This window comes from Otolemur garnettii, unplaced genomic scaffold (assembly GCF_000181295.1).
Source record: "Otolemur garnettii isolate 467f Iridium unplaced genomic scaffold, OtoGar3 scaffold00146, whole genome shotgun sequence".
Classification (NCBI taxonomy): Eukaryota; Metazoa; Chordata; class Mammalia; order Primates; family Galagidae; genus Otolemur; species Otolemur garnettii.
Window position 1 is genome coordinate 1331362 of NW_003852541.1, and position 21851 is coordinate 1353212.

The window sequence follows — 21851 nt, forward strand, 5'->3', positions numbered from 1 at the left end:
AGTAGAACATTCCAATCAAAGTCCCATGAGGTCCTTTGTAGAAGACTAATCACCCACAGCACATCCAGCCCCTTCCCTCCTCTCACCAGATGAAGAAGAGAGCTCAGTGAAGATCGCCTGCACAACATGCCTTTGTGTACTGACAACAGCTCTCTCCCTTCCACCCATCCTGTTCCCAGGCTAAATAATTCCAATTTCTCTGTACACCTACCTAGGCTGATTTCCTAGACAGCCATTCTGCAGTCTTATGCTGGACCATACCCAGGTCATTCATATCTTCCTAAAGAAGCAGTTCTTAAAATGGAACCTGATCCACCATGCTGAGCACCAGGAAAGGACTGTACAGCAGTCCACACCCAGGTCAAAATCTCTGCTAGTTGCTTTTGGAAAAGAGTCATTTGATTCACTGAGTTTCTTTTATTCATGAAATGCATGGTGTTCCAACTTCCTTTTAATATGGTGAAACAGTCAAATTATTCATGTCCTGGGAAAGCATTACAAACAGTTGAGTCAAAGAAATGTTTGTTAAATGGTACAACTCAGACTCCCTTCCTGATGGCTACATGTAATGCAAAGGTGTGTAAGGCAAAGACCTTCATCTCTTTAGGAATGAGATTTCTGGACAAATACCAACTCCATTGATGGGTGTACTTTTGGCACAACCTTTTGAAGGATATACCCTTAGATGCAATAATTCTACTTTTAGAAATATAGGCCAAGAAGGTCAATTGGGCACATGAGGAAAAACATGTATAGGAATAATAAAAACTTATGCTCAGCAAAATCTAAAAACAATTGAAATGTTCATCGTAAGAGCAATGCTTAGATATTTGTTACATCCACAGAGATTTACAAGAATAGTGCATGTGTACAGTCATTTACGTAAAAATCTCTGCTAGATACTGTTGAATCATATATATATGATTCTTTTATATATAATCTGGGTAGATTTACCCATACAAACACCTAGAGGTCATTCGCCAAAAATGTCAATAACAGGGACCCCTTTTTTTATACATACCTGTATAGTATGTATACTATACATACTATATGCATAGTATTTATGCATATAGATAAATATATGGATTTTCTGCATAGTATTTATCACTTTTAAAATCACAAAAAAGAAAATATACCCTTCAAAAGATACTACTACCAGAAACACTCTACTGTCAATACAGTTTATCCCTGAAATCTGCCACAAGAGATTTCAGATGCATACAGCTTGTTAAAGGTCAAACAGGAGCATCTGAAAAAAGGAACCTAGTGTTTTCTGATCCTTTCTGATAGGTAAGAAATCACTTAACTCACAGGGAAGACAGGTTTCCAGAAGAGATCACGGGAAACCAGAAGACAGGTAGGGAAACAAGAGTGTAAGATGAAGAAGAGGAAGAGGAAGAAGTAGAATGAAGGGAGAGCAAGAGGGAAGAGGAGGAGGAAGAGGAAGGAGAAGAGGAAAGAAGGGAGAGAGGAAAAGAGGGAGGAAGGGAGGTGGGGAGGAAAGGAGGGGGGGGAAAGAAGGAGAAAGAAGACAGCGCAAGCATGTATCACATCTAGGTCCAGAGTGGTTCCTGGGTCTACACAACCTTTCTGGAACTCTGAGTCCCAGTTTCCTCACCTGTAAATGATGGTGCTGCGTCATAATAATCTCCAGTGCCCACTTCAACTCTAAGAGTCCAATTCTAGTATTCTTATACAGTTATAGGTCCAAGCAGGCACAGCAGCCCATGCCTGTAATTCCAACACATTGGGAAGCCTAGGCAAGAGGATGGCTCAAGGCCAGAAGTTTGAGACCAGCCTGGGCAACATAACAACACCCTATCTCTACAAAAAACTTAAAAGCTTAGCCAGCCATGGTGGTGTGCACAGGAAGTCCCAGCTATTCAGTAGGTTGAGTACGAGGATCACTTGAGCCCAGGAGTTCAAGTTTACAGGGAACTATGATGGTTCCACTGCACTGTGGCCTGGGTGAAAAAGCAAGACTGAGCCTCAACTATAATTATAGGCCAAGAAGTGATAAAGCCAACTTGGTCTCTTTCAAATATTAGGGAGAAATGACCTTGTGTCATCACCAGAGGATAAACAATGTGAAAATCACTGGTCAAAGCAGGTCCTTCAAATGTGTCTTTTTGATAGCAGCACTACTTAACCTACCTTAAGGTACTGGAAATGTCTCCTGTACAGTCTCCCTCTGTGTCTTCTTAGAGAAGACCAGTACTTATGACAGCATAGTAATATGATTTACAGGCTTGACTGACTTACAATACTGGCTACAGTTTTAATTCTCATCTTTTGAGAGGAGAAAACCCGTAAGTATTTGCCTTTGCTACTTTAAGGAAAAGCCACACAGAGAATTCTTATTCCAATAATAATAATACTTTACTATGTTCATATAACTGTGTGGTATAAATACAGTAATAGTTATTTCCATTAATACTACAGATTAAGGCTCGGCACCTATAGCTCAACCGGCTAAGGCGCCAGCCACGTACACCTAAGGTGGCAGGTTCGAATCCCCAGCCCGGGCCCGCCAAACAACAATGACGGCTGCAACCAAAAAATAGCCGGGCGTTGTGGTGGGCGCCTGTGGTCCCAGCTACTTGGGAGGCAGAGGCAGGAGACTCGCTTGAGCCCAGGAGTTGGAGGTTGCTGTGAGCTGTAATGCCACGGCACTCTACCCAGGGGGACAGCTTGAGGCTCTGTCTCAAAAAAAAAAAAAAAAAATACTACAGATTAAATATTCCTTCTCTAAAATGCTTAGGACCAGAAGTGTTTCAGAGTTAGGACTTTTCTGGATTTTGAAATACTTGCCTTATAAACTTACCAGGTGGGCATCCCAAATCCAAAAATCCTCAATCCAAACTGCTCCAAAATATGAAACTTTTTGAGTGCCAACCTGACACTCTAAGGAAATCCTTGTTAGAGCATTTTGGATTTTCAGACTAAAAACAATCAACCGGGGCGGTGCCTGCAGCTCAAAGGAGTAGGGCGCCGGCCCCATATGCTGGAGGTGGCGGGTTCAAACCCAGCCCCAGCCAAAAACTGCAAAAAAAAAAAAAAAACCCAACCAGATTTGCTATTTGCCTATTATGTGCCAGATGTTGTCCTGGGATAGTTTATATACATTTTCTCTCACCCAGAAAATAACACTGAGATGTCAGTATTTTGACTATGATTTCACAATTGAGGAACCTGAGGCTCAAGAGATTAACGGCCAGACCCAGGATCATCCATATGCTACCCAGTAAGTGGAGAAGCAGAACTCAGTCCATGTGGGTCCTGCCTGCTGAGTGGGGAGGTGTGGTCAGCCCACGTGGGTCCTGCCTGCTGAGTGGGGAGGTGTGGTCAGCCCATGTGGGTCCTGCCTGCTGAGTGGGGAGGTGTGGAACAGTAGAGGCTGTGCCTGGGTCACCAATGCTTCCTGCAGCACCTGATACACAGGTGGCCAGGCGGACCAACCACTGCAACTACGTGGGCCCAGCCTTTCTATATCACACAGCCAACTGGATCCACTTCTTAATGAAAACTGGCCTTCCCACACCCTGACATCAGCACTAGCACCCTGCTTCTGCTGGCGCTCTTCACGCCTGGCTTCTTGCCTCTCTGCTGCTACCACTGGCTTTTCTCCTCCTACCCTGATTTATTGTTCAGTCCTTTCCACAAGGAATGCCAATAAATTATAAGACCTAGCCTGAGCCGAGAAAAATGTGAGCTTAGAATTTGTGCTCGCTTTCTGACTCTCATTCTATATATACAGCGATGCACACAGATCCTGTTTTTCTGATTATAATGATTAAAATATTGAGTCAAAAATTATATCCTCTGAAATGAGAAAATCGGTGTCCAAGTTTTAATTCCATTTCATATCAAGAAAACCCTTTTCGAGCTAACATAGCCCTTCAGCAGCACTGAGCCGCATTCACACCATGACCTCAAACTCCAGGCCCACAGCCTACTCTTCGGGAAGGTACCGTGTGCTGCTGAAGGAGGTGGAGGATTGGATTAAAGTCATTCTCAATGGATAATAACATTTTATAGTTTAAACTGTTAAGGCTCAGCCCCTGTGGCTCAAGTGGCTAAGGCGCCAGCCACATACACCTAAGGTGGCAGGTTCGAATCCAGCCCAGGCCCGCCAAACAACAATGATGGCTGCAACCAAAAAATAGCCAGGCGTTGTGGTGGGTGCCTGTGGTCCCAGCTACTTGGGAGGCTGATGCAGGAGACTCGCCTAAGCCCAGGAGTTGGAGGTTGCTGTGAGTTGTGATGCCACAGCACTCTACCCAGGGGGACAGCTTGAGGCTCTGTCTCAAAAAAAAATAAAAAATAAAAAATAAACTGTTAAAATTGTTTCAATCCTAATACCAAGAATTCTTGGCAAAATAAAAGATTTTATACAAAATCACTGATCACTGTTTAATTTGCATTCCACACAGCACTTGAGTAAACACTGGGAAAATAGTCACACATATTTTCTTAAGTTTTTTCTCATTTTACTCAGGCACGACAAAGAAAGATAACATGGGGGTCAGGTCATCTCCCCGTCCGTTTCTGTCAGGAGGTAGGCATCCAGATGGAAGGCAAAACAGTTCACTAAGAGTGTAAACAGGATATAAACCTGGAATCCCACCACAGAATGAATGTAAGATAAAGATGCCACTGGGATTTAACATGAGCCAAAACTCTGAGATTCTTGAAAGGGGAGCAAGATGGTTCACGTCTGCTAAAAGGACCATATCCTATTCCACAGGGAAATCAACGTTTTTGTTTTGAATCATGGGCTTTCACCTCAACTCTGCAAATGGTAAAATACCTACTTTGTCACATAATCTCAAGAGCCTCATAATTTCATCTTCAAACCGAGATCACAGGGCTGCTGGGAAAGCACTTTCAAAAGGATGAAAGGTAATCAACAGACGTGGAGCAGGGGCTGGTCTCCAATTTCACTGGTTCACAGAGACAGAAATAGAGTAGGGGGGACCAACAGAGGGGGATAGGGAATGGGGAGTTGGTGTTTATTGGGGACAGGGTTTCAGAAGATGAAAAGTTATGGAAATGGATGGTGGTAATAGCACCACAACAATATGAATGTACTTAATGCCCCTGAACTGCACACTTAAAAAGGTTAAAATGGTAAATTTGATGTCTTCACTATTATCTGCTGACATAGAAAAATGTCACTCTGCATAAGTTCTGGCTTTAAAATAGCAAAGAATTAAGTTTTACTCTACCCCACAAAACATGACATAACCCCAAGTTGTTTAAGTTACTGAATAAAAACATGTCCAGAATCCCTTGCTCTGCAAAAGTTGTCTGCTTTGCTCTTTTTTCTTCTTAGTCATAAAGATCTGAGATATTCCTGGGTTTAGACTCAATGCTATTCTGAAGGAGGAGGGAGGAAATGAAGCACAAGGGTGCTTGTCTGGGTTAGACCCCTTCAGTGAAAGGGCCGCTCTAGAGCTGGGCGGCAGGCACAGCAGCCAAGGTCAACACAGATGGGATCCATTTCCCAAGGAACCAGGCTCGGCTCTTCAAATGCTCTCTCAGCACTTGCTGCATACTAAGTACAATCAGTCTGATAGCTGCAGAACCCTCAGTATGAAACAAAAACAAAAACCTTTTGAAAGGCATGACTCTTTCCAGAAACATCTTTTAATACACATGCATATTTTGGCCTATTCCAGTCCCCCCTTGAAAAGCAAGGAAGCTAAGTAAATTGTTAACTACACTGTAGCCACACTGTGACTACAAAGACTCAGGAGAGGCTCTAAACTCCCAAAGCCCTAGGCACATCCAAAGAGACACTAGCCAGGTAGTGTGCATCACAATTCTCATGGGACCCCTGAGGCTGCTAGCACGTTGATTCTGAAGGCAAAATAGTAACATGAAAATATTCCCTTCCTCTATAAAAGCATCATCAACATTACAAAACTGACTCTTTGACACACTTCCTTCCTTGAGCTGTCATCAGTATTTTCTACACAAAACATGTGAGAAGCACACATAAAACAAACAAGGCCAGCAGGAGGCTCACACCCAGGCGGGTGGGTCATTCAGCTCAGGAGTTCGAGATCAGCCTGAGCAAGAGACCCAATCTCTACTAAACATAGAAAAAAATAGTCAGGCGTTGTGGCAGACACCTAGAGTCCCAGCTACTTGGGAGGCTGAGGCAAGAAGATCACTTGAGCCCAGGAATTTGAGGTTGTGTGAACTATGATGCCACGGCATTCTTCCCAGAGGTCTCAAAAAAAGTATAAGAAACAAAGAACTTCTTCCAAAGCTTAAAACTTAGGTTAATTAATAGAATGTCAAGAGATTATTAATAACTGCATAAAGCACTATTAGGCACTAAAAGAGAAAAGTGTTATTCCTTAATGGCTTTGTAACAAATAACGATGATAAAATACATGCCACAAATGAGGTAAAAAGAAAACCCAGTAATGGTTCAATGCATGAGAAATAACACTTAGCTGAAATAAATCATACGTTAAATGGTTTACCATTGCTTTAATGACATACTCCGAACTTCTCTGCAGAGTACCCCGGCCTCACCGCAGATTCCCGCCCAGGTCCATTATCCAGCAATGTAGGATTGCTTACTAGGCTCCCAGCACGGCTGGCTCTGTTTGGGTCACACCCTCTGCCTGGCTCTACCGCCTACCCATTCCGTCTTGACTCCACCTAAAAGTCAATTTGCCAATAGCAAATGACCAACAGGCCAAAAGCCTATTTAACAAAGGCAAACTTAATTTACTGACTGACTGGCTTACTTGCTAAATAACAAATTCACTGAAAAACTACCAGAAAAATACAATAGACCTATCTTAGCCATACCACACCTAACTGATTTGCAAGTTGACACATGTTCTCTGCTCCCTCTATAAAACACCCTTGACTGACGCCCCTGAAATGCTAAACATTCATGGCCAACAGCATCTTATTTCAAGGGCCTTCCTAATAGAACCACCTGTTAAGCTGTATATTTACAAGAGTCAGCTTTGTTCTTTAAATTCTTATTACTATAATTATTTAATTTGATCATTACATAAACAAACCAATGAAAAAATGAAAGTACAAAGAGAGTTAATGAGTCTCTGAGACGCTTTAGACAGGTTCAGCCAAACTGAAGGGAGACCTAGGACAGACATCAGACTCCAGCTCACCAGCTTTCAGACTCCAGGACCTAAACCAGTGGCCCCTCTGGGGCCTAAAGCTTTTAGCCTTGAGCTGGGAGTTACATCATTGGCTTTCCTGGTTCTGAGACCCTGGGACTTTAGACTGAGCCATGCTATCAGCAGCTTGCAGACTTCTCAGTCTCCATAGTCAGGCGAGCCAATTCCCCTAATGAATCCCGTGTGTGTGTGTGTGTGTGTGTGTGTGTGTGTGTGTCTCCTACTGGTTCTATGTCTCTGGAGAACCCTGACTGATACAGGTTTGGGACTAGGAAACCCAACAGCGGTCCTTTTCACCATATTTCTTATGACACATGGGAAGAGATGTGTGAAATTGTTCCTTCACAAAAAGGCTGTGATAAGTTAAGAATATGAGGCTACTTCATGATGAAAGATAGAAGTTTCAACATTAATTATTATTGGTGCTGCAAAAGCAGAAAATCACTTAATTGCAACACCCAAGCAATAATCAGACGTTTGAATGGACAGCATGTACTTACAAAATTTGTAGACCACAACCACTCTCCATATACAAGTGCAGTGAGTATTTCATAGATCACAGAAGTGAAACTATCTACCAAAACATTATTCAGCAGTGCCCAAGCCCTGCCCCATCACTCATAGCACAACTTGGCAGTCTGTGTATTCACTGTCCCATCATTTAGAGAGTTCTAATTTGCTTTATGCATTTTTTTACAAATCTGACTCCAGAAACTGCATTAATACCATGTTGACTATGTGTAAGTATTGTGTATATGCATTAAAATGCTAAAACTTCTTCAATAAACAAAGAGATCTCCTTTTTGTACGTATACATTTATGAAAGATAAAATTTCTTGAGATTTCAATTCTCAGCGAATGCACATGCAGTAGTGACCTACCACGGTTTCTGAGCATTCTTGTCGTGAGACCTAGGTTGTCTGTCCTAGTGTTTCAGTTGCTGCAGTTATGAAGCCGGGTACACACACCTGTCAGCCCTACTGATCAGTGCTTATGCATTTTCCTTTTCATCTATTTCTTTATGAACATGGTTTGCTTGCTCACAACTGTTATGCCCATGTAACTGTCATTAGCACGCCTGAGTGTTTATGCTTGCGAAGGTGTTATATTATTGCCCACTTTATTGTATGAAGTGGCCTGTGACATGTGTGTCATGTTTTTATGTTTGTCAAATAAATCCCCTTTTAAAAATGTTTTTAAAAATATGAAAAAAGACATCAACTATAAAAGGATAGAGCAGCTTTTATAAAATTCTAAGGATCTAAACTCATGTCACAAAAACTGTAAATTAACAATGTAATCATAGGCCTAGTACCACAGTTCATGACTATAATACCAGCACTTTGGGAGGCCAAAGTGAGAGGATCACCAGAGGCCAGGAGTTGAAGACCAGCCCAGATAACATAGCAAGATCTTGTCTCTACAAAAAAAATTTTTAATGGGCTGGCACATTTAATAGTGGCACACACCTGTAGTCCCACCTACTCTGCAGGAGTTGGAGACTTCAGTGAGCTATGATAACACCACTGTACACTAATCAGGGTGACAGAGCAAGACCCTGTCTCAAAAAACAAAGAAACAAAAAGCTCAATGTCATTATGTGTATAGATTATGCAGAAGAGATTAGCAGTGAGTAGCCCCACACTCAAAGAATCTAGCTGTTGGCCTCACATCAAAAACAGCAGTTTTGCAGCAAGTAACAACATGGCTTAGCTATCTGGGGAAAATGCTCTTGATACTCTTACCTAGGAGACTTCAAGAGGGAAAAATTACCCACCAGCCAAATTGTTACTCAAAAGTTATTCATTTAAAGTCCAGATACTTAAAGCATATGTATGCCCCTTTTAAAAATTTGTCCCTTATCAACATTTCTGACTGACCAGTTCTGATGACACTAGTAGCAGGACTTCTCATATACCTCAAACCTGGCCAGTTTACAGCCACAGGCAGGGGCAGAGCCTTGGCCAAGAAAGGTTAAGAGACAAGGAGAAAACAGAAAGTGAGAAAAGGAGGACAATGAATTAATGAGCAAGAACCTGTATTTGAAGGAAAACACACGGACATGGACAGATGATTCAATGGTTGAAAATGGGAGAAAACACTGACCAGGCATGAGTACTCTCCACCTGAAACTGGCATCCACATGGACAGTCCTTCCCCCTGGCTAGCACCTCTGGGACGTGTAGTTTGGTCGAGACCAGTTGGGATGGCACTGTAGAAGCACCAGAGAAGAGTCCCTGAAATCTATATATCCATGGTACTCTTTTGAAATAATCTATATTAAAATATTTTAGAGCCATAAGGTCTAAAATAGTAGTCAAGGTCTGATTTTGGTATAGAATAGCCAGAAGGCAACCAGTCAGTGTTCCCTAACTTCCTTACTGCTGTAACTGGTTATTGTTTAATAGCACTCTCCCCCCTGACAGGTACGAGATTGTGACTTCCCCCACTACCTCTATAGATAGCATTGCTATTTAAAGCCTAAGACTGGTGCTTCCATAGATAACATTGCTATCTCAATGCTGAAGACTTGTGATTCTATAGATAACAGCACTATTGTAAAGCCTAAGGACCAGTCTTTGAGTTCTTTTTCAGACTCTGCATTCTGCTGTCAGTGGGACCCACTGACAGCAACTAGACTTGTGAATATATGTGAGAACAGATCTAACAGCCTTGAGACTCCCTACCTCTGATATCTCCCAACTGAGAAAATAATTGGTGTCCCAACTCTTTGACTTCATCACTCCCTAATCAGCAGACCCAATTCCCTAACCCTTTGCTTGCCAATCACCTTAAAAAGCTTAGTCCCAAAATTCTCAGGGAAATAGATGGAAAAAATACTCCCATCTCCCTGCCTGGCACCTTTGCCACTGTGACACCTGTTGTTTCAGTGTTTCAACTTCCTCATAAGCAGCAGACAATGAACCTGGTTGGGCTGTAACATTTCTAGATGCTTCTAGATGTTTCTCAACCATCAAACTCAAAATATCTTTACTAATTTGAAATGTGATGATATAAGACACAGCATATTAAGACACATCACAGGAGAGTCACAGGTTCATGACAAGCTTAGAAAGAAAAACAAAAATAAACCAGAAGATGGAGACCAAGAAATTAATGAACTATTGATTTCATATCTAGTTATTCATCTTTTAGATAAGTACTATATCAATGAATAGGATATGTTGAATTATATACTTCTGTACTCTCAGTTTCTTATTATATTTAAAAACAGCAAGTGAGACAATGAAAAAAGTAAAAAAAAAACCATAAGTTTCTCCGAGAGTTAAAAAAAGAAAATGATTAAAAAGTAGTTTATAGATAAGGAAAACCATGTCATACATATGTTTTAGGTTTTTTTAACTGTTTGGAATTCATTAAGAGTACAAAGAATTAGGTTACACTGATTGCATTCGTTAGGTAAAGTCCCTTGTATAACTGTGTCCTGATCCCAAGTGGTGTGCCATACACTGTGACCCCCCAATCCCTCTCTACTCCACCTGCTCTCTCCTTCCCCCACCCCCCAGGTTGTATTAGATCATCTACTGCCTTCATATTAGAATTGAGTACATTGGATTCTTGCTTCTCCATTCTTATGATGCTTTACCAAGAATAATGTGTTCCAACTCCATCCAGGTTAAAACAAAAGATGTAAAGTCTCCATCTTTTTAATGGCTAAATAGTATTCTATGGTATACATATACTATGGGTTGGTGGGCATTTAGGCTGTTTCTACATTTTGGCAACTGTAAATTGAGCAGCAATAAACAGTCTAGTGCAAATGTCCTTATGATAAAATAATTATTTTTTTTCTGGGTAGATGCCCAGTAATGGGATTGCAGGATCAAATGGGAGGTCTAATTTGAGTTTTTTGAGGATTCTCCATGCTTCTTTCCAAAAAGGTTGTATTAGTTTACAGTCCCACCAGCAGTGTAAAAGTTTTCCCTTCTCTCCACATCTACACCAGCATCTGCAGCTTTGAGTCTTTGGGATATGGGCTATTTTCAGTGGGTACAGGTGATATCTCAAGGTGGCTTTGATTTGCATTTCTCTGGTGATAAGGAAAGATGAGAATTTTTTCAAATGTTTGTTAGTCACTCTTCTGTCTTCATCAGAGAAGGTTCTGTTTCTTATCCAGTGGTAGATAGGATTATTTCCTCTTTTTTTTGTTGTTGATTAATTTGAGTTCTCTGAGGAGTCTAGTTATCAACCCTTTGTCAGACTCATACCTTGCAAATATCTTTTTCCATTCTGAAGGTTGTCATTTTGCTTTACTTGTTGTGTCCTTAGTTGTGCAAAAGCTTTTCAGCTTAATTAAGTCCCATTGTTAATTTTTGTTGTTGTCACAATAGACGCTAAAGTCTTTTTCATAAAATCTTTCCCCAGTCTGACATCATCAAGAGTTTTCCGCACAATTTCTTCCAAGATTTTTATTGTTTTGTGTCTTAGATTTAAGTCTTCTATCCATCTTGAGTCAGTGTTTGTAAGTGGTGAAAGGTGTGAGTCGAGTTTCAGTCTTTAACATGTGTTTGTCCAGTTCTCCCAGCACCATTTGTTGAATAGAGATCCTTTTCCCCACTGTATGCTTTTGTTAGGTTTATCGAAAATCAGATGGCAAGTAGTTGTTTAAATTCATGGTTTTCTATTCTGTTCTATATGTCTATGTCTCTATTTTTGTGCCAATACCATGCTGTTTTGATTACTGTGGACCTCCTCAAATCCCACAAGTCAGAGGCAGAGCAGGGTGGGGAGTGGAAGCCTTGCTCTGAGTTTGTACCTGCTCCATCAGTCTCCCCAGCCTTCAGTTGGGTGAACAGGCTTCAGACCTCACAGTCTCCCCTAGGAGTCATACTTGCATCTGTTTTGATGCCACACCCCTGAACTAGCATTGCTGAGGAAAGGTTGGATTTGAAACCAAAGACAAAGTTACAATCTCTGCCTTTCCCATGTCTATGATCTTCAGCAAATCATACATCTTCACTAAGCCTCAATTTCCTTATCTGGAAAATGGGTATATACACACTTAACATGATAAGTAGTATTTTAGAAGTTCTTCATGAGGATTAAACTAAATTATGAGTGAAAAAAATAACAAGCATGATCTGTAACATGTTTGTCGGTAAGTACTAATGTCCTCCTGTCCCCTGCTACAATAATTACTCAGTACCTACTAAACACTGGACACTATGCTAGGACAGGCAGAGAGATACATGTGGTCCTGCCTCCCCACCATTCATATCCTGGCAGAGAGATAATTAGACGATTCACACCAAAAGCAAACACAGAGAATTGCTTAGGAACTGATTTTATCCTAACTCTGAATAAAAATCTCATTTCCCTGAGTAAACAAGTTAGAAAATAATAAATCCAGAAAAAGCTGAAGGGTAATGAAAAATTGTATAAGTATCTCCAAATTGAACAAAATGATCAAAATAATAAATTTTGCATTTGAATAAATAAAATCAAATAAAATATACATTCCTGGAATATGTACATATTTTTCTCTCTTGGAAAAAAACAAAACAGATATTTTACCCCAGAAGAAGAACCATAATGAATATTAAAGTTTCAGAATAAGGTATTCAAATTCAGAGTTAACTCAGCAACAGGACTAAATTGTTGGGCTCTACCAACATTGTTTTGCCTGCTAAACCTCGAATTTTTTTTTTTTTCAGAATATGACTTAAGAATAGATTTCTATGGATCTGTAGCTCCAACAATTAGGGAAAAAACACCAGCTTCCTAAGGGAAAGCTATACCCACAATCTACTAATTAGCTATTATCAGCTGCTTTCCGGCCCTAGAAACTACTCAAGGGATTCCCTGGAGCACAGTGAGGCATCTGTCCGACACACACCCCTGGGGCTCATCAGGACCCCAGAGTTGGCAGAGGTGGTGGGGCTTCAACTCACCAGCCAGGGCTGAGGGATCTCCGGCAGAGGCATCTGAGGAGGGGCTGGCAGGCTGCTCGTGGTTTCTTGCTTCTGAGCATGATCTTTCACTTCAAAACCTGTGTTAACCAAACCACAGAACTGAGTGAGGAAGATGAGACTACTAGCAGCCATCATTTTCTGAGCCCCTTGTTGAAAATGTTTGCAAAGTTTATTTTCTCTCCTTTTTACAGATGAAGAATCTATGGAAAAGAGAGGGAAAGGGAAGGAAGGAAGAAAAGAAAGAAAATAAGGAAGAAATGAAAGAGAATGGTTAACAAACCAACTGAAATACGACAAGCTAGAAACGATGGAGCTGGCCCCAGAGCTACACTCTCCTCAGTGCCCCGCTGCCTCACAAAGACAAGTTGCTCCACCTGAACTTCTACTCTGGACAGTACTTACCTGTGCACTAGGGGGCAGACATGTTCCTCAGAATCAGTAAGTTATTATTAAGTTCCCCCTCAAGTCAGCTACTATAACAAACGTGCCTATAGATGATATGAGTGATACGAGCTGGGACACCTCAAGCTGACACTTGTGTTTGGCTGGGAACACAAAGACACACACAACTAACTGTGAGAAGATGTGGTGAGCACTATGCCTGCAAAGGCAAAGAGGAAGGACCCAGCTTCACTTTGGGCACAACACTGTTTACATGCAGAGCTCCGCTGGGAAGACCTGTAAAAGTAACCACTGAACGATGATCAGCCAGTCCTGTGTCAAGCAAGGTGAGGAATCAAGTGCCTGACCTAGTGTCTGACCTGCGTTGCAATGGGGATGAGAATTTTGGCAAAGACCTGGAGACAATAAAAAAGAAATGGGCGGTGCCCGTAGCTCAGTGGGCAGGGCGCAGGCCACATACGCCCAGGCTCGCAGGTTCAAATCTGACCTGGGCCAGCTAAACAACAACAACTGCAACAACAACAAAAAAAACAGGTGTTGTGGTGGGCGCCTATAGTCCCAGCAACTTGGGAGGTTGAAGCAAGAGAATCACTTAAGTCCAAGAGTTTGAGGTTGCTGTGAGTTGTGACGCCACAGCACTCTATCGAGGGCAACATAGTAAGACTCTGTCTCAAAAAAAAAAAAGAAAGAAAGAAAGAAAAGGAAAGGAAAGAAATGGAAAAAAGAAAAGGAACACATGAAAACTGTACTGTTTTAAAACAAACAAACAAAAAAACCATGGATGGGTTTAAAGCAAATTCAAGAAGAAAAAACTCATGAATAGGAAAACATCAGAAGCTATATCTAGAAGGAAGCATGGAGACACAAGGGCTCAAACTAGCTGGACAGAGGAACAGAGAATGGGCAATCGGGCTGGGAGGTGAAAACCAAGGAAACCAAGGCACAGAGGACCAAACACAGCAGTGTGCTCATACCAGGAGTCTGGAGCAACTGAGAAGGGGAGAGGATGTCTGGATGGATGGTGGGACCACTCACTCAGAAAACAAAATGCCTCCTCCTATGTAGAGGAGATGAGATTGCAAAGTAACACAACCTCTACTAATAAGATAATGATAAAGATTAATGGCCAGTCTGCTTAATAAAAGCAATTTATGACAATAATTGTTGATAGCTATTGAGTGACAGCACATGTCAGGCACAGTTTTGAAATATTTTATCTCATTCAACCCTCACGACATCCCACGAGCCAGATGGTACTTAAGACTTTTTTATAGATAAAGAAGATGATGATTAAGGAACTAGTGCAAGGTCACACACTTGGTAATGGGCAGGGCCCACATATTATAAAGGGGCTTGCAAGGTGGCCTAAGAGCCTGGATTTTGACCATAGGCAAAGGGGGATAAATGAATAAGCACTATGCCAGCGAAGGCAGAGAGAAGATCCAAGGGCGAGTAGGGAAGTAATAAAATTATTACAAATGTGAACATTTCCTACTGACCCCAAAAGACAGTCCTCAACCTGCTTTCTTTCCCAAGTGACTGGTCTCACCATCTACCCAGGTATCCACACCACCCACATTAATCTGCTACCAGATCCTTTAGGCCATCTTCAAGACAGGCGAGCGCCCCAGAATACAAACAGAACTGTGTGATCCTGTGGCTCCATACACACGTACTAGAAACCAATCAATTTTATAATTTAAATGAGTGAAGTGTATAAGTTGTGAATTATATCTCAATAAAGATGTTTAACAGAAAAAGTCCTATATCTCCTCCAGAGCCTCCAAGATTCTGATATCATAACCTCCAAGAACCACCCTTCAGCCTCCACCACTCCTGCCTCTCACAAAACTGGTGTGGACTCTGCCCATGAGTGCTCTCACGACCCTTGATACTCTTAATTTTTCTGTATTAGCCACTAAGCATAGAAGAGCTAGTAGAGCAGGCCCAAGACTGCCATCTGTAGAGAAGTCTGCTAGCAAGGCTGGCCTCTGGCTGGCATTGAGAACTTGGATTTCAGAAGTACCCTCTCTGTTCCCCATTTGGTAAGGTTGGTTTTGCCTGTACAGTTTCAGCAAACACCTGCTTTTTCAGGTGTCTGGAATTCCAGCACATGCTAGGCAGAGGGTGCCTGCAGACCAGCCCTATGTAGAAACCTTGGGCAGTGAATTTCTAGTGAGCTTCCCTGACAAAAACATCACACACATGTTGCTGCATTTTTTGTTGCTGGGAATGAAATGTGCTCCATGTGACCCTCACGAGAGTAAAGGAGTATAAGGAAGCCCACAAATGGGCTTCTCCAGACTCTGCCTGGGTCTCTTCCCTTCTGATCAGCCAGTGGGTCCGTGTATCCTCACTACCAATGTAATGTATCCTGGGCATGAGTAAGTGGAACAACATGCCAAGTTCTGTGAGTCTTTCTAGTTAATCTCAGGATGTAGGAGTTCTCCCTTGAGAACCCAAACAAACTCACAATTCTCTTAGCGTCTTAAAGTCTTTATCTTCCCTAGAGTCTAACACAGTACCTGGCACAAGCCTGGGCCCTCAATCAAGACCCGATGAACAAGCAAGTTCCTAAGTTAAAGAACAAATGGATATGTTTTATAAAGATGGTGGAATTAAAGATGGTATAGAAACCAAAAGAGGCTGGAAGGATGACCCAGTGTTGGAGTGAGACTCACCTTTGGAGGACTGTATCCTCAGCAGAATGTTAGTTATCACTGCCTTTTTCTCCCTGACAGTTGATGTTAGATATTCATGGTCCAGGAGTTCAAGAAAGAGGCGCAGTTCAACTATTAACTCTTCCATTGCTGAAAACAAAGGAGACAGGAAGGGTATTATCAGGCCCATGGATCTGCAAATACCATGCTAAGTTTTACTCAAAGTATTTCATTTTTAGCTAGATTACTGAATATAGTACTCTAACATGAAAAACAAGTTTTCTGAGACTACATCAATTAAAAAATTTATATATCATCTTTTAACAAATGCACTTCTCCTTCACTTTTGCTTTGAGGCAGATAAATTCAACTGGGAGAAGCTCCAAAGCCATCTGCCAACAGATGGTGTCACAGCCCAAAGGCCTGACATCATCATTGGGTGTCAATTACATGATATTAAATTTCAGTGTCAAGAAGGAAAAGGGAGTTTAAAACACCAAATAGTTTTCAAATAACCACTAGGACATGGTTTCAGAAACTCAACGCCCAGCTCTGCTTTTGTACAGCTGGCCCCATCCCCAGGATGACTGTGAGCATGTTTGTTTATACAGTTATCATAAAGGATGCTGAATGTGCAGGAGCATATAATACAAGTTCAGCTGCTGAATTCCACCATGCTTCCTCCTTCTAGACTACAGCAGATTTGTCCTCTGATACCCGTAAGGCTGCAATACTGGCTATGTCAGCAATTCACACATGATGCTGTGAACCTCTAGGGATCTGAACTCCTCCTTTCAGAGAATCCATGAGGCCCAAACTACTTTCCTAACAGTAAGACATTATCCACCTTCTGTACTAATGGTGTAAAAACCAGGGTAAAACCACTAGTATCTTAGCACCAGTCAAAGCAGTGACATCAAACTATGCACTGGTCATTTTCTTCTTCCCCATACAGTCACAATAAAAAGAAAAACAGACTACTTTCACTTAGGAGTATTCTTGAGGGAGCAATAAAAAAAAATCATTGCTTTTGTTAAATTTCAAACCTTTAGGGCACACCTTTTTAACAGCCCAGGTAATGACATGGGAAGCAGACATGAAGCACTTCAACAGACAAGACACAATGTTCTCTAGAGAAAAATCATGCATGCTATTCTTTGAGCTGATGGCTACTTGAAGCCACTTTTGCATTCAGCACCACCTTCACTTGAAAGAATGACTGATGGCTAGCAAGGTACCTCATGCCTGTAATCCCAGCCGTCTGGGAGGCTGAGGTGGGTGGATTGCTTAAGCTTAGGAGTTTGAGACCAACTTGAGCAAGAGCGAGACCCCATCTCTACTAAAAGTAGAAAAACTAGTCAGGCGCTGTGGTAGACACCTGTAGTCCCAGCCATCTGGGAGGCTGAGGCAAAAGGATCACTTGAATCCAGGAGTTTGAGGTTGCTGTGAGTTATGATGATGCCATAGGACTCTACCCAGGGCAAGAGAGTGAGACTCTGCCTCAAATTTAAAAAAAGAAAGAACAAATGAAGGGCAAACTGTCATATTTTAGACTTGAGTATTTAACAGTCATTCTCAAAAAATGAACAATCGAGCTTATCACTCAGTGCAAGATAAACAACTGACAGCATTTGTGGCCAATGAGAAAAGCTGATCTTCCAAGTGAAGATAATAATTTTAGAAACTTATATCCATCATTATAAGAGCTTGACAGCCTCCCAATACTAATAGACTTTTCCCAATGAGATTAAAAGTAACATTGACAAAGGTGATTTTTTTGAAACTTGTTATATAATGTAATAGGTTACCACTTGGAAGATCTACACAACTCAGGGAATAATGATGTGGGCAAAAGATCCAGCTGAAGTCCATAATAAACTGGACTACTGTGATGTAACACAACATAGATGGTACAGCTTCAGATTTTGCATCTCAACGAACCTTTAACAAACTACCATTTGCCAAAGTTTGGTGTGGTAGCAAAGAATATCCACAATTTTCTAAAAAAGCTACTGAAAAACTCTTTTCTTTCCTAAATATATATCTGTGTGAGGCCAGAGTTCCTTCATGTACTTCCACCATAACGCCTCCTCACACAATCTGAAGGAAGGAGTGCGTGTGAGAATGAGCGATCTTCTACCACGCCAAATACTAAGGATACCGCAAAAATATATTCTCATTATCCTGTTTTGGTAAATGTAGTTACTTTTCATAAACACATATTATGTATGTTAACATGTGATTGCTTGTTATATTTGGTAAATATCTCAGGATATTCTCATTATCCTGTTTTGGTAAATGTAGTTACTTTTCATAAACACATATTATGTATGTTAACATGTGATTGCTTGTTATATTTGGTAAATATCTCAGGATATTCTCATTATCCTGTTTTGGTAAATGTAGTTACTTTTCATAAACACATATTATGTATGTTAACATGTGATTGCTTACTGATTTTTTTTTGGAGACAGAGTCTCGCTCTGTCCCCTAGGCTGGAGTACAGTGGTATCAACATAGCTCACTGCAGCCTCCAACAATCCTCATGCCTCAGCTTCCCAAAGTGCTCGAATTAAGGTATGCATCACCTTGCTTGGCCAAGCTTACTGATATTTGTTAAAGACTCAATAAATATCTTAAAATTTGCCTTTCTAAAATTCTAGTATGATAAATATCTACAGATAATATAATCACATAAATAAAAGCTCTTTGGGGTCCTCTAAATACATTGTGAGACCAAAAAGTTTGAGAACCACTGATATATACAAGTACTTTAAGTTCTTTATTCATTCATCAAACATCTGTCTTTTGTCAGTGATAAAAGTCATGCATCTTGTCTGAGGAAAGCAAAATGAAAATAACCCATACAAGTAAGTCTAAGCAAAAAAGTTTAAGAACTACTGTTCTATAGGATTCTTTCTAAATCTACTGTTCTGTAAGTCTATAACATCCTCCAGAATTAAAGGTCATTTCTGAGGCCACCCTTTTAAAATTACCAAAGCTCTCATAATTTTAGGTAAATGGGCAGAGAAATGGCAAATGAGCCAAAAGTAGACAAGCTGTGCCACTGGCCATTCACTTCTCCTGGTTGGGAAAGTTACTCCTCTATGAAATGAAGAAATTGGGGTAAGACTTTAAGGTCCTTCTCATTATTAAAATAATTCCTTGATGATTCTAAGTGGAAAACAATTTCATTTGTACTTTAAAAATGATGGGCCGATAGCATTATTCACAATAGCCCAAAGGCAGAAAAAACCCAAATTTCCCTCCACAAATGAATGGTTAAACAAAATGTACTACATACTATGTACATAAAATAGAGTATGATTTAGGCATATAAAGGAGTAAAATTCAGATACGTGCTACAACTGGATGAACCTTAAAAACATTATGATCCATTAAATGAGCCAGACACAAAAGTACAAATACTGTATGGTTCTGCTTAAGTGAGGTCCTCAAAGTAGCCAAATGCATGGAGACAGAAAGAGCAGTGGTTACCAGGGTTGGGTGGAAAAAGAACGTGGGGTTATTGTTCAAGGCATTCAGCGTTGCCATTTGGGATGGTAAAATGCTGTGGAGATGGATGAGAAGCATAGCACAACAACATGCATGTACCTACCGATACTAAATTTTATCACTAGGGTTCCACCTAACAGCATCAAAATTATCCAAAGAGAACCTAGAATGCACCTAACCTAACCTCTCACCTAAAACCTGAGCTCCCTTTACAGAGTTCTCACTGAGGACTTTGCACAAAGCCCCCAGAGCTTGGGAACTTGTTATGACCCTTGTCGAGCACCCACTCAGCCCACACTCTACACTTCTCTTGGGACAGAGCAGCGCCTTTCACCCCAAAGGTAGAGTCTTGGCAGCCCTCCCTACATTACAAGGCCCTGCATACCATCTCCCACTGCAAGGTTATCATTAACTGGACCACCCTACCCCAAGCTGGTCAATCAGAGCCTCTGTATCTTTTCCCTGGGGACCAAGAAATATGAGTCAGTTGGAATGGTCCCTGGACGTGAAAACATGGAAGGGCAGAAGCTGGGAAGCAGCCGCTGAAGCATGGGAGCCGCAGAAAGGGGATGAAGCTGACACAGGAATGTATGTAAGAGAGGAAGCGTCTGACAGACAATGACTGGATTCCCCAGATGCTCCTGCTCCAGTTGTGAAGCTGGGCTGCACTTGAATTCCTTGAAATAAATATGTGTACCCTTCTAGTAAACTTTCAGTTTATTTTTTATTAAGCTAAACTGTGTGGTTCTCTGTTCACCTGAAATTGCAACCAAAAGATTCTCAAAACGCAACTCTTAGCACCTCAGAAGGCAAAACATCTCAATATCAGAGAGTTGGAAAATTCCCAGAGAAGCATCTCCTTTGGGGATCTTCACAGACTAACTAAACCACATTTTATATTTGACAATCCTTTCAAATGCTTACGCTCATATCCTTTTACTCAGTCTTCTCTAATTAAACATTCCAATTGGCTCCCTCATTAACATCTTCCTTAACTACCAAAATCCATTCCCCTTTGAGCAGCTGCACTGATAAATGGACACTTATTGACCTTCAGGTTTATAGTTGACCCTTGAACAACGTGGGTTTGAACTGTGCAGGCCCATTTACACGTGGATTTTTTTTAACCAAATGCAGATCAAAAATACAATTATCCACCAGATGCAAAACTCACACATGTAGAGGAATGGCTTTTTATAGACCCAGGTTCCGTAAGACTGTGAACTTGAGTATGTGCAGACTGGCTATACAGGGGCAGGGAGTACAATCCCCTGCATATACTTAGGGGGCTATATTTGGCTTTAGGGGGAGGATTTTTTCCTCAAAATAGCAGATAAAGAGCAGGTTTTGTCCTACTCTTCTCTCTGAATACCTTACAACAGCTAGCAGTACACTCCACACTGAAGCATATATGTAATTTTTTTTTAAAGACACAGTCTTACTTTCTTGCCTCTAGAAGAATGCCGTGGCATCATAGCTTATAGCAACCTCAAACTCTTGAGCTCAAGCAACCTCTTGCCTCAGCCTCCCCAGTAGATGGGTGCCCGCCATGACACCCAGCTATTTTTTTGGGATAGGGCCTTGCCCTTGCTCAGGCTGATCTTGAACTTGTGAGCTCAAGCAATCCACCTACCTCGGTCTCCCAAAGTGCTGGAATCATAGGTGTCATACAAGTAATTTTGAATGAATGATATATAAAGTAAGATAATTAACATGTTCTGCAAATGTCTTATGTGAAAGGCATTATACTGGCTGTGGGGCAAGGGAAAAAGTGTTTGGACATTCTCACCTGTGGTCTTGCCAAGAAGGTGCCTTTTGCTCCTAGATAGCCACAACTGTGTACAGTGAAGTCATGTTTTTTTTTCCGCTTTTTTAAATTAAATCATAGCTGTGTACATTAATACTATCATGGGTACAGTGCTGTTTTTATATACAATTTGAAATATTTTCATCAAACTGGTTAACATAGCCTTCACGTCATTTTCTTAGTTATTGTGTTAAGACATTTTATTCTACATTTAGAAAAATTCACATGTACCCTTATAAGATGAACCATAGACGTGATCCCACCAATCACCCTCCCTCCACCCATCCTCCCCCTTCCCCTCCCCTCCCTCTCCCCTTTCCCCACATTCTTGGGCTAAAATTGGGTTATAGCTTTCCTATGAAAG

General features: G+C 41.2%; 1 protein-coding gene across 1 annotated transcript in view; it reads right to left on the minus strand.

Moving 5' to 3' along the window:
* Positions 1 to 16318, minus strand: part of AFAP1 (actin filament associated protein 1) — a 129924-nt gene extending 113606 nt beyond the window's left edge. Inside the window, exons 1-2 of the mRNA XM_003799141.3 lie at positions 16186 to 16318; positions 13082 to 13179 (exon numbers count right to left, since the gene is read on the minus strand). Of these exons, the coding sequence (XP_003799189.1) occupies positions 13082 to 13179; positions 16186 to 16312 (225 nt within the window). The 5' untranslated portion in view covers positions 16313 to 16318. The remainder of the gene's footprint in view (positions 1 to 13081; positions 13180 to 16185) is intronic.
* Between the last annotated feature and the right edge of the window lie 5533 nt (positions 16319 to 21851).